The 13,903-nt window shown below is 37.8% G+C and overlaps 1 protein-coding gene across 2 annotated transcripts; it reads right to left on the minus strand.

Annotated features, from left to right (window-relative positions):
* Positions 1 to 2,139: 2,139 nt before the first annotated feature.
* On the minus strand, positions 2,140 to 13,697 carry LIPF (lipase F, gastric type). Of its 2 annotated transcripts, none has more exons than XM_023546946.2 (9): positions 13,517 to 13,697; positions 13,235 to 13,348; positions 11,834 to 11,937; positions 10,247 to 10,356; positions 9,058 to 9,194; positions 8,115 to 8,261; positions 4,805 to 4,876; positions 4,291 to 4,362; positions 2,140 to 2,376 (listed from the first exon to the last, which is right to left on the minus strand). In XM_023546946.2, the coding sequence occupies exons 1-9, from the start codon at positions 13,655 to 13,657 to the stop codon at positions 2,140 to 2,142; spliced, it is 1,134 nt and encodes a 377-aa protein (XP_023402714.1). In that variant the 5' UTR covers positions 13,658 to 13,697. The 2 variants fall into 2 exon arrangements, with proteins under 2 accessions (XP_023402714.1, XP_023402713.1); XM_023546945.2 differs by having other exon boundaries at positions 11,834 to 12,032; positions 13,231 to 13,348.
* Between the last annotated feature and the right edge of the window lie 206 nt (positions 13,698 to 13,903).

Raw genomic sequence — 13,903 nt, forward strand, 5'->3', positions numbered from 1 at the left:
AGGTTACTGGTATGATAACTAGGGTAATAGCACAAGTAGAAATTTCAACTGCTTTTTTGTTTCATATCTGAATAAACTGAAGTTGATAATAACTAAAAAAACCCCAACCAAACCCATTGCTGTCGAGTCAATTCCAACTCATAGCGACCCTATAGGACAGAGTAGAACTGCCCCACAGGGTTTCCCAGGAGCAGCTGGTGTTTTCGAAATGCCGACCTTTTGGTTAGCAACTGAGATCCTAACCACTGCGTCACCAGTGGAAGTATAAGGATCAGTAACCTCAAACACATTTTAAGATGTGAGAATTCTCTGAGATATGTTATTTACCATATTTAATGAAATAAAATATAAAAAGTAATTGAGAATTGCGAAGTACTGATTATAAAGCATAGCCAAATGAAAGCAAATCAACAACAGGCAAACAAAAAGTGGCCTATTAATACATTTAAAACAGTAATTCCGAGAATAGCGACTCCTGACCAGCAGCATCAGTAACACCTGGGAACTTGTTAGAAATGCAAATTCTTAGACTCAGCTTACCCACTGCTGTCGAGTCGATTCCGACTCATAGCGACCCTATAGGGCAGAGTAGAACTCCCCCATACGGCTTCCAAGGAGCACCTGGTAGATTCGAACTGCTGACCTTTTGGTTAGTAGCTGTAGCTCTTAACCATTACACACCACCAGGGTTTCCAGACTTAGCCCTATCGAATCAGGAACATGGGGGGTGGGGCCTAGCAATTTGTCTTTGAACAAGCTGTGCAGGTGATTCTGATACACTCCACAGGTTGATGTTTGTAGGCTGTTCTCCGTGGCATTTCTGCATTTCTGGGTCAGTTTTTGTTCCAGACTACCTTTTTTCAAGAATGTTTGAAGAGTGAACAGTCTTAGAAGACAAAGGTAGTATCTCTCTCCAAGACAGAGGGCAGATTTGCTCCTGACCAGTATAATAGAGATAATGCCTTCCTCTGCGGAAAAGATTGGGCAGGTTTGCTGGCAACCCTATTTATAACTTTTGTGAGCACTCACTATGTTCCTTATACTAATGGAGGGTACGAAATACTCTTGATCTTATTTATATTTTATACACTAAACTCTGCCATAGCATGATAAGCCAAATCTGTTGCCATCGAGTTGATTCCAATCCATAGGGACCCTAAAGGACAAAGTAGAACTGCCCCATAGGGTTTCCAAGGAGCACCTGGTGGACTCAAACTGCGGATCTTTTGGTTAGCAGCTGTAGCTCTTAACTACCATACCACCAGGATTTCCATAGCATGATAAGTGGGGTCCAAAAAGCTAAATTCCATAAAATATGAGGTTACAATATTGTGAGGGTTAATAAAATTTCCCAGGTGATCCTGCACTTTATAGAAATTATGTAAGTTTGGAGATGCCATATTTTGGCTGGTGTTGGTTGTACATTGTGACTTAAATATCAGCTGGAATGTTCCTGGGTCCTATGGTTGCCAGGATGATGGCAGTGATTTAAAAAACGTTTTAGTTAGTTGTTGCCTGTTTTGTGGGTCAAGATGAGGGCAGAGTGATACCAGGATGTAGGACATACCCTTCACCTCCCAACTTCCTGAACCGGGGTTACCTGTTGCTTCCCAGCGGAGCCTTGATTTTAAGTTTCAGGGGGGCTTGGCAGTAAAAGGGAGCTGATTCCAATTCAGTTTATATTCCAGTTTGTATTTCGTGGGTTTAACATGCAAAGCAGTGAGTAGTATCCACAGTGTACCAATAGAGAGGCTGAGCTTAAGTCATAATGAATGCTTTACTCGGATCAAGCTTATGTAAAAGGGGCCAGTCATTCAAACCTAAGTCTGTTTTTTGACAATATTCATGATTCATGGTTCAAAATCTAAGCTGACTTAAGAAAAGAAACAATGGGAAAGTAGCAAAAAAAAGTTTACCTGCCCTGGAATGTGTTATCTCAGGTGTTTCTAGATAAATTTCCAAAGGAAAAATCAAAATTTAAAAAAATGAAAATAGAAACCAGGAAGTTTATTGATGCCAGTTTATTTCTAAAGTCAAATTTTTCAGGAAGAAGCACTACATCTCAAATATGACAGAAAGCCTCGTGTGAAAAAAGAAAGGATTTTGAATAAAGAAATGGATAATTCTTTAAATCCAGAACTACTTAGTATTTTCTGCTATCATAGAAACAATTTCATTGTAAACTTCTTGAGGGGCATTCATTGCCCAGATAAAGTCTAAGTGGTTGTAAGGAGGAATCTCCTTGTGGTAAATGAGATTAGGGAGCTGTGGAAGCAACATGCCAACATCTCGAGGGTCTGCCAGCCAGTCGTTTCCACCGTTCCACACAGCAATTGGCACATGCATGTCTGACACTTCGTAGTAGGGAGGTGTGGGCTAAAATTGAGAGGAAGACAAGAGTTTTCTTAGGTAACCATGCTTTATGAACCAAAACCAAACCCGTTGTCATCGGGTCGATTCCAACCTATAGTAACCCTATGGAACCGAGTAGAACTGCCCCACGGGGCTTCCAAGGAGTGGCTGGTGGATTCGAACTGCTGACCTTTTGGTTAGCAGCTGTAGCTCTTAACCATTACACCACCAGTCAGTAAGTTAGAGAACTGTATTTTGTTGAAATTTTGGTTTTACTAAATATTAGTTCAAATTATCAGCCCCATTTCCTGTTTTCAGAAAATGATCATTCATGCATAGATTTTAAGGAGATTCATAAAGCAGGACAAGGAAACAAAGGAATCACTTCCAATTTTCTGACTGTACATGGAGAATTCGCTGGTTTTGTTAGAACATGCTCTCAACAATAGTAATCTAAGACAGTAAAAATTTTTCCATTCTGATCTACGTAATAGCCAACTTTCCACAACAAAACATTATGTGCAATTGTCCATAGTATTTTAGTACTCTCTTTTATATTCTCTTATGTATTCAAGAAAAGGGAAGAGTGTAGAAAATGTCCATAGTAATAAACTTACTTTCCTTTACTTGTATTGTTCAAAGAGTTTCCTAGATGCTAACTCCTGGCTCTTAAATTCGTGCCACTTCTTCAGTTAGTTGAAGACCAACTTGCCCTGTTACTAGATTGGTTAGAGACAGGACAGATGTAGGGATTGAGTATTCCAGATTCCACTTGGCCCTCCAAGATGGAGTCTTCTGATTACTGGTATTAGAGCCCAGTAGAAAGATGAATTCAAAGCAAGCCTGTGTTCTGGAGGCTTGAGGAAGCAGTGATTGGGAGAAAAATGTGTCTTCAATAAAAATTTGAAATCATGGTGTTCTGAACACCTCTTTATGTACATCAAAGATGTAAAGAAAAAGGTGGGTATCTTCTCCATATAAGATATTACTTTGAAAATACATAAATCCTTACCAAATGAGTCATGGAAACAAATGAAAATTAGTAAAGTTGTTTAGTTATTACCTAGATGGAAAAATTGGGGGTAGAGTGAGGAAGAAGAGAGTTGCCAAAAAATTCAGGGTACTTCCTTGTTTCAAATTAGCCAATGATAAGCTAAGAGTTTACCCTGAGTTAAGGGCTAATAGTATTCCATTAATTCCTGTCAATAACTCCCTGAGGCTGGGCGGAGAGGTGAAGAAATCATTGCATAAACTTCTATTGATCCCAGGTGGGATGAACTCCAAAGCCTGGGTTCTTTGTGCTACAAGTATGAGGACTGGGTTCACTGAGGCCCACACAACATGTCTGCCTATACTATGAGGCTCCTGTCTGCCAAAAGTGTTTCCAGCCTTGACCTGTAAGTATACCACCATTCTCTTCTATTTCTCTGGGAATGCATTTCATTGAAATCACTCATTCTGGTTAGAAGACAAAGGACAGGGCATTGTTTGAGAAGACAGGGATTCCATCTCTATCGCATGAAGAGTTAGAACAATTAGTTTATTATACCTGTTAATTGCACTTTAGGAAGGGGAGAACAGAACTATGGAGGTATGAGATACAGAGCTGTTCTGTTTACTGTGTGTATGGGGTGGGGGTGCGATAAGTTCAGGGAAGCATCTCACACATGGAGGTGTGGTTCTTTGAGGGAAGCTTAAATGAGCACAGCCAGTGAAGCATGAGCACAGTTACATGGGAGAATGAGAGAGTGGGATGAGGTTCAACGTGATAGAGTGATTCCAGGGAAATAATTGTCTACTTTTTTATAAGTCCCTTAAGGCTAGGTCTGGACCCCAACATTCCTTTGGAAAATATATTCATGATTATCATAATTTCTTCTTTAACATTTTACGTCTTTGTCTTTAACAAGTGAATAATTTCAACTTTAAGAAGCTTACCTGATTATAGTGTATTATGTTCTGAGTGGGGCTTCCCCAGTTAAAAGCTTGGAATTTCCCAGACTTAATAGCCTAAGGTAAGAAAAGAAAGAAAGGAAAAAAAAAAAGCCTGACTATTAACAAATTCATGGAAACACAAAGAAATAAAAACTCTTCTCACTATGTAAAAAATAAAATTCAACCATTTCCAAGTAGTTATGGCTTATATTTAAACAATTATTAGAAAACATTTTCATTTCAAAAATAAAGATTATTACTCATCCAAGGCAAGATATTTATGCAACTTTAACATGCAGCTATGCTTGAAATATTTTTTCCTGCATAAAACTAATTCATTTCTTTTTACCCAAGCATCTGTTTTCACAAGATTTTCATTGGCATGGATTAATAGTTATTTTCAGCTGGTATTCACATGCCAGAAAATGTCTCTACTTTTGAAAGAATCTGCTTTAGGTAAAGTGCTAGGTTTCAGGCCCATGAAAAAAAGTTTTAACAAACATTTGCAAACTGATACCTGGGTCCAGTGGAGCATGTTTTGAACAGAAGTTCCTGCTGGATTATGTGATAGATACACATCCAAGCGACTCTAGGAAGCAATAAACATGCACTTAGACACACATACTCAGTTTCTCTGGAGAAACTACTGAAGTTGTCAAGGATTTCATTTTACTTGGATCCACAATCAATGCCCATGGAAGCAGCAGTCAAGAAATCAAATGACATATTACATTGGGTGAATCTGCTGCAAAAGACCTCTTTAGATGTTGCTTTAAGGACTAAAGTGTGTCTGGCCCAAGTCATGGTATTTTCAATCACCTCATGTTTATGCAAAAGCGGGACAATGAATAAGGAAGACGAAAGAAGAATTGATACATTTGAGTTATGGTGTTGGCAAAGAACATTGAATATGCAGGTAGTCCCTGATTTACGTTGGGGTTCTGTTCTGATGACTGTGTGGTAAGTCAGTTCTGATGTTAACATCAGCCAATTATGAGCTGCAACATTGTATGTAGAGCATATTACTAATGATAAGATGTAAAACAAACAAACAAAAACAATACACAGTTGTAGGTGTGGTTTGTTGTAACTCAAGTACATTGCAAGTTTGGAATTATCTGTACCATGGACTGCCAGAAGAACGAACAAATCTGTTTTGGAAGAAAGATAGCCAGAATGTTCCTTAGAAGAGAGAATGGCGAGACTTTGTCTTACATACTTGGGACATGTGATCAGGAGGGACCAGCCAGGCCCTGGAGAAAGACATCGTGCTTGGTAAAGTCCAGGGTCAGCGAAAAAGGGGAGGACCCTCAACGAGATGGATTGACACAGTAGCTGCAACAATGGGCTCAACCATAGCAACAGTTGTAAGGATGGTGCAGAGCAGGGCAGGCTTTCGCCTGCTGTACAGAGGGTAGCTAAGGATAGCCCCTACTGAAGGATGTAAGCCACATAGTTGCACATCACTTTAGAGTTTGCAAATTGCAAATTGCATGTGTTAACTCGTTTAACTTGCAGGGACTCAATGAGAAGAGCTTATCATCTCCATCTTAGCAAAAGGAAAATCGAAGCTCAAAGAGTTTTAGAGAAATGCCCGTGGTCAGACAGCTAGTAACAGAGTCAAGCCAGAAACTTTAATCTAGGTCTCTGAATCTAAATTCTCAGCTTTTTCTTCTTCTCTACCTAGTTCCAGACGGCAATGATTTAAATGTCCACACACAGTCTTTTGTCTTAGCAGAACTATAAATATATATAGTATATTTACCAATTGTTGTGATACAGGGACCCTAATCTGCCTTGCTCCGGCCACAGACAATACTCTGGAGTCCCCTCTCAGGTTACATAACGGATCTTAATGTTACTACATAGAGGATCTTCTTAGGGGAGCAAAGCATCTCTTCTCCTATTTATCACACAGAAGATTAATTCTCTAATTTCTTTTGTTCTCTATGTCTCCATATAAAGATTATTTTCTTATGAGACACTTGTTAATGGAATGCAGTAATCTGTGCTGCCTTTTCTTAGAGTGATAAGGATATATTGCTCTGTGGTACTCCATATATGGAATGGCAAACATCCCCAGAACCATGAAGAGGGACTCCCTTCCAAGAGAGGAAGGGGAGGCACTTGTTTGCTATGCAGATGAGAAAAAAGGAAACTTTTATTTATATACAGTATTTTAAAATATCCAGAGACGATCATTAGCATTGAGAAAGATTTGAACTGAATCTCCTTGCTGTCCATGAGGCCAGAAGTCATATCTGTCTCCTAGTTGCTGTGTCCCGAGTAAGTGCAACATGACACTTAGCAGTGTCTCAATAAATACTGTTTAGTGAATTTAGGGAGCCCTGGTGGCTCAGTGGTTAGCACTCAGCTGCTAACCAAAAGGTTGGCAGTTTGAATCAACTAGCCACTTCATGGAAGAAAGATGTGGCAGTCTGCTTCCATAAAGTTTATAGCCTTGGAAACCCTATGGGGCAGTTCTCATCTGAGTCAGAATTGACTTGATGGCAACGGGTTTTTTGTTGTTTGTTTTGGCGTGAATATAGGGGATTTTACTATAAGTAGAATTATACTTTCTTATCAATAAACTTTTCTTAGGTGTTCAAGGTTATATAATTAAACTGACAAATTTGAGTGAGAATAGTTGGCTATGTATAATAGTAACAGTAGCAAAACATATGATATTTCATGTGCTGTACGCTGTTTTTGGAAACTCTGGTGGCATAGTGGTTAAGAAGTCGGCTGCTAACCAAAAGGTTGGCAGCTCACATCCACCAGGTGCTCCTTGGAAACCCTATGAGGCTGTTCCCCTCTGTCCTATACGGTCACTATAAGTCAGAATCTACTCCAGGGCAATGGGCTTTTTTTTTTTTTTTTAATTAAAAAAAAAAAAACAAAATAGGGTCAATATGAGTCAGAATCAACTCAATGGCAGTGGGTTTTGTTATGTTTTGTTCTGTAATATGCTTTGTATTATGTACTATGCTTTATATATTTATCACTAATCTTTACAGTAACCCGTTTTGTGGATGAAGAAACCAAAACAGAGACGTTTTAGACTGTTCTAAAGGTAGAATTTGAACTTAGGCTCTTAATTTGAGTTCACACTCTTTAATTACTTTAGGATACTGTGTTTTATGACGTAAGTTCCAAAACCCAAACGCAATGCAAGGCAAATAAAATAGCAGATAAAGAGTATGGGAAAGGCCTTACATAAATGGTTTCTGTGAAACAGGCTTTATGAAATTTATGGGAATGACTATCAGCATTAAAAATATTTATGAGAACATTTATTCAATGCCTAGACATTTTGCCCGCAGAGAACTTGTCAAAATATATGCGTAAGACTTTCTCTCACAGAATTCAAATGTCACACAAATTATTTAGGTGGTCATAAGTGACTAAAGAAACCTGGTAGCATAGTGGTTAAGAGCTACGGCTGCTAACCAACAGGTCAGCAGTTCGAATCCACCAGGCGCTCCTTGGAAACCCTATGGGGCAGTCCTACTCTGTCCTATAGGGTCGCTATGAGTCAAAATTGACTCGACAGCAACGGGTTTAAGTGACTAATGAGTTTTTTGTTTGTTTCTACATGTTATTTACTTAAGGGAGTAACTGAGGATAGTTGGGATGATGGAAGGGAACTGGAAGTGACAACATTGGGGGCAATGACTTGTGATTTCTCTTGGGTTTATCTGCCTATCATGGACATGTTTCTGAAGCTATTCCTAGTTCTTAGAAAATGCCATTTATAAGTGATAAAAAAAAGTACTCAAAGATATTGCTTAAAATATTCAGGATAGAAATTGTAAATGGATACAAACTGTGTTCAAGTTCTTAATGTCGAATCCGCAAATGAGAAATAAGGCATTGCTGCAGATGTCCTTGAATGTCTCACGGGTGCATACTTCAGTAGCAAGAAATTGATCAAAATAGTCGTGTGGGAAAAATACTTTGTCACCAAAAATAACCTGGAAAATAAAGGCATCATTAGAGGTTTGCTGGGTTCAAGCTGCAGAAAAGACTCAATTTAAGTAGTTTTTTTGTACGGGAGTGATTTTTTTTTTTTTTTGGAGTGATTAGGCTGATGATATTTTCCTATTTCTACGTGTTGTTTTAGGGTCGCTTTGAATCGGAATTGACTTGATGGCAGTGGGTTTGGTTTTGTTTCAGGAACTTCAAATACTTTAATTCTCACAGTAAAGTTGTGAACTAAAAATATTTATTATTTTATTTAGTACTGTACTGGCTGCTGAGAAGTAGGAAACACAAAGTGTTACAGTCTAGTTGGGGTGTTAAAAGTAATGGAACAAAACACTTTCTCCTCTTCCGTTCCCTTCCCTTTTCTTCTTATCCATTTTCTTCCCAGTTTCCATGGCTCAAGTGGCTTAGTTTTTTAAGTCGACCATTTTGGGGTTTTTGTTTTTATTTCCCTTTCTCCACTCCAGGAGTGGAATTGCAGCCTTGGTGTTGCCGAGTAGGGTGCTTGGTAACTGAAACATCTATGAAGGAGCAAAAATACTTCCAGGCCTTTGCACCCCATAAAAGCTAATCGAGAATAACTCCATACATAGAAATCTAATAGGCTGTAGCAGGGATTTAAACATGCTAAAAAACAAGATAAAGGTATGCATTTCTATTCTTGGATACAAAGAAATGATTGTCCATCAGGTTTTGTGTTTGTTTGTTTCATTTTCATTCTTACCACTTTGAAATCCAGAGCAATTTGTTATCTTAGATTTAAGTTAATTAAAAAGAATCACATACCTTGAAAAGAAATGTCGGAATAAGTGCCAGTTTGTTTAAAAGGCTTTTGGTATACTTCACAGTGGCAACTGGAGCTAAAGCATAAAAGGTTGTGATTCTTTCAGCCAACTCGGGATTGGTAGAAAAGGCAATAAAACCTGAAAGAGAACAAGGAACCAGTTTAGAAGATGTGTTTTCATTGTTGGTTTTTGTTGTTGTTGATGTTCTTCTTTATAAGTGTGATAACAAAACCAAAAACCATTGCCGTCGATTCCAACTCATAGCGACTCTATAGGACAGAGTAGAACTGCCCCATAGGGTTTCCAAGGAGTGGCTGGTGGATTCCAACTGCTAACCTTTTGGACAATCTGGAAATTAGCACCTCTGCTTGTGCAAAGTGATCATATTTTAGCATATTTATTTTATTCTCATAGAATTTCTATGGGAATAAGAAACTAGAACTTTAAAAATGTTATAATAAACTCTTTTATCTGGCATCAGGAAATAGGTCAGATTTAGGATAATCACATAATGACAAAAAAGAGTTATTATTTATACTACATACCGATTTTGATGAATTTAACATGAGTAGAGCATACAACTATAGGTATTAAAAGCACAAGTTTGAAATCTGATCAAACTGCTTTTGAATCTTGGCTCTGTCATCTGTCATCTTTGTGACCTTGGACAAGTTGCCTAAACTCTAAAATCCTCAGTTTCCTCTTCTGAAATATGGGGCTAATAATGAGTACTTCATTAGATTGTTTAGGAATTAACTACATGAGGAGAATCATATAATGCATTTGCCATGTACTTGGTGCATTGTAAATACTTGATAAATGGCTAGCCAACAGAATTCAAACATCTCCATATAATAAATATATTTAGCTTTGTCTGTAATTAGTTGGTTTTCCAAGCAGTAACATATTAGTACACTGGGATGTGATCAAACAGTTAAATTCTCTACAACTTAATTATATAGGATGATGCCACCCCATTGCTTATAATGACATATTGATTATCTGAGCTATCCTATTTACTCCCTGTATTACTTTGCACAAATTATTTACCACCCCCGGCCCCATTTTGTCTTTATATCACCGTGTTGTGTAGGGATTGAATTATATAATGAATGAAAAGCACTTAGTGTGGTACTCAGCATGCCTACCACAATGGACTAAACTTCCTGGCTTTGACTGCCTTTACATACCAATGGTGGTCCCCTGGGAATGGCCAACATAATGCAGCTTCTCCTGGCCAGTTTTCTTCACAATGAAGTCGATTGTGGCTGGAAGGTCATATTTAGCCATTTCATCAAAACTGCAATTAAAAAAAGATAAAATAAAACTGAATGCATGGCCTTGCTATAGTTTCTAAAATTCAAGCATATTTATAGCTCAATTTCCCTTTGAGAAATAGAAAGCTAGATTTCCTAAGCATTTCAGCTTGTAGAACATTAATGAGCATGACATTCCCTTTTGGGTGGCTTCTTATGCACAATGACATCATTTCCAAATAGTGACTATTTAATCCACATGAGATAGTATCTATACGTGGGGAATTATTTCTATCCCTGAAACTGCACATCAAACTTAATAATTATTTATAGGCTATGTTGCTGTGCCATTTAATATCAACCCTTTCCCTCTCTATTTCACAGATCAACCAGAATTATCTTTTGAAAGTGAAAATTGGATACGTCACTCCCCTGTTTAAAAACTTTTCAATAGCTTCTCCTGGCAGCTCCAATGAGTTTCAAGGTTCTCACGAGGCCTGCTCAGCCCTGCCTGATCTGGCTTTTCCCAGCATCTCCATTCTCAGGCCGCTCTCCCTCTTCCTTATAACACTCTGGACACACTGGCTTCCATTCGGTTCTTGGAAATCTGTGAGCACTCTTGTGCCTCAGCATCAACAGCCTAACTCTCCCCTGTCTTTTACTTCCATCAGAATTTCCAGTAGTAAGGAAGAGGGCCAGTGAAAGAAAACCTTTGATAATCTCATCAGTGTTCTTATTTCATCTTTCCCACTCCTATTGATGATGATTCAGTAAGCTGATCCTCTAACCCTCAACTTGCTTCAGCCATATTGTTCATTCCATTTGGAAATCCATATTCAGTGACCTCACTCATAGTGAGTACTGAGCAAGGAAGGTTTGAAGGAAAAAAGGCCCTTAGAATGAGGTATATGGAAGAAACTGAGAAGAGATTTTAAAAGAAAAATGACTTTTTCCTTCTGGTACTTGGAGTGTATTTGTCTGTGGGGGGCTAGATTGGAAGGGGAAAATACCCATGCATTTTTAAAGCCATATATATATATATGTATGTATGTATCTGTATGAGCAACTGACTTGAATTGTAATCTTTCACTTAAAGCACACATGAAAAAGTTAAATATATATTAAATATATTTAACTTTATATATAAAGTTAACTTTTTTGTGTGTGCTTTAAGTGAAAGTTTACAATTGAAGTCAGTTTCTCATACAAAATCTTACGTACACATTGTTATGTGACCCTAGTTGGTCTCCCTACAATGTGACAGCACACTCCTCCTCTCCACCCTGTATTTCCTGTGTCAATATACATTTTTAATTGCCCATTTTTAATTGTCTCTCTCCTTTACTGGGCCTTGGTGGTAGAGTGGTTAAGCTCTCGGCTGCTAACCAAAAGTTTGGCAGTTCAAATCCACCAGCTGCTCCTTGGAAAACCTATGGGGGCAGTTCTACTCTGTCCTACAGGGTCACTATGAGTCAGAATCAACTAGATGGCAAGGGGTTTGGTTTTGGTTTTCTTCTTTACCTGAAAGCCCAGAATTCAACTGAGTCTGGTGAATAGTATATATTTCTCCTGGCCCAGGTATTTCCTCTGCTGTTCCCCAGCCACACGTCATAACCAGCATCCGCCAGAATAAAGGCCAGGCTGTTGTTGGGCAGATTGGCAATCCAGTTCGTGGCCGATGCAAGCAAACCATGCTGCAAAAATACTACAGGCCTTTGGCCTAAAGAAAGAAAATTTAAAAATATTACAAACACACTCCTTAACATCTATATAGAAAAATACCTGTCTTGAAAGAATAGTAGCACCAAGGAGAATATCATATCTTCTTTTCTAAGAAAAACATGAAGATAAAACAACCTTTCATAGACTTTAAATAAGTTTATTTGATTAAGTTGAGTAATTTTGGATATCTTATTTGATTGTGGTGAGCTAACCTAAAGGTTGGCGGTTCGAATTTATCAGCTGCTCGAAAAGATGTGGCAGTCTGCTTCCATAAAGATGGATAACCTTGGAAACCCTATAGGGTGGTATTACTCTGTCCTATATTTTTTTTTATAGGGTCACTATGAGTCAGAATCAACTTGGCATACAACAACACCAAAAATTACCACATTTTACACTTCAAATATGTGAAGTATATCATGTGCAAATTATTCCTCAGGTGTTGTTGTTAGATGCCATTGATTCAACTTCAACTCACAGCGACCCCATGTGACAGAGCAGAACTTGCCCACAGAGTTTTCTAGGCTATAATCTTAAAAAAAAAAAAAAATTGAAAAAATTTTATTCTAAGGAAATACACCAATATGTTAAGTGTACTCTGGGCATTAAGTTATAGATGGATTTTCTTTTTCTTCTTCCTGTTTATTCTTTTAGTACTTTACAATTTTTCTACAATGAGAAAAAGATAAATTTTTATAGTATTATAAAAAAGAAACTTTTTTTTCTTATCAAAAATGACTTTCATCTATTTAGGAAATGAGACTCAAATTGCCTCTTTCCCCTCCCCTCTGCAACACAAACCCTGGGTAACTTTTCCTCATCCTCTAAGACTCAGCTCAGTTACTGCCTCTGAGAGAAAGCTTTCCTTGACTTCCCCAAGCTGGCTTAAGTCCCCTCATTAAGGCTCCCAGGTTAATATCCTGTGTATAATTCTAGCACAGAATGTATACATAGTATTATAATCACCTGTTTATCAGTCTTATTGATTACATGGTGAGCTTCTGGAGGTCTGGAAATATAGCTTAATCATTATTTTCTTTCCAGAATGAACAAGACTCATTAAATCCTTAGAAATAAAAGGAGAAAAGAAAGAAGAAAAAAAGGAAGAAAGTGAGGAGAGAAAAATGAGGACAGGAAAGAAGAGATGAAGAAAGAGGAAAGGGGAAGGAAAAAAACGGGAGGGAAGAAGTTTCTACCTCCATTCCCTGAATTTGTCTTTCCATGAGGAATTCTGTTGATCTCAAGGATATAACCATCTTCAGTCACAACATCATATTCTTCATTTGGGTATCCCCAGAAGGTAATCATCTGACTCTGATGAGAAAAAAGCAAAGCTTTAAGTTTTAGGTGATTTTTTAAAATGAATCTAACAGGTAGATATTATTCATTATTTTTTAGTTAGCTATGTTTAAGCCTAAACACACCACAGTTCTAAAGCATGGTAATATCTCTTTGTTTTGTAGCCCCCCTGCCATGACTTACAATATTCATAGTCACTTCAGGGCTTAGCGGTGTTGATTTTCCAAAGAGACCATGTGTAGTTCCAAATATGGATATCAAACTTGCCACTGTTAAAAGCAACCACATTTTGGATCTGCCTCCTCCTAAAAAAAAAAAAGTCATGGTTAATACATTTCGCTTTCATAATACTTGTATTTTGGGTCAATTTTACCTTTATGCAAAGTAGAGAAATGCTTGGGTTGAATTATATTTTATTGGACAATAAAGTGGGACATGTGGGTCTTAGTACAGTTATTTCAAATGCTTAACTTGTTTTCATTCTATTTCCTTTGTTTAAGAACATTGCACACTAGGTTTTCAGTCAAATTGAAGGAATCTTAACTGACAAAAATTCTTCTAATGGGCGGA

Source organism: Loxodonta africana, chromosome 16 (genome assembly GCF_030014295.1).
Source record: "Loxodonta africana isolate mLoxAfr1 chromosome 16, mLoxAfr1.hap2, whole genome shotgun sequence".
Taxonomy (NCBI): Eukaryota; Metazoa; Chordata; class Mammalia; order Proboscidea; family Elephantidae; genus Loxodonta; species Loxodonta africana.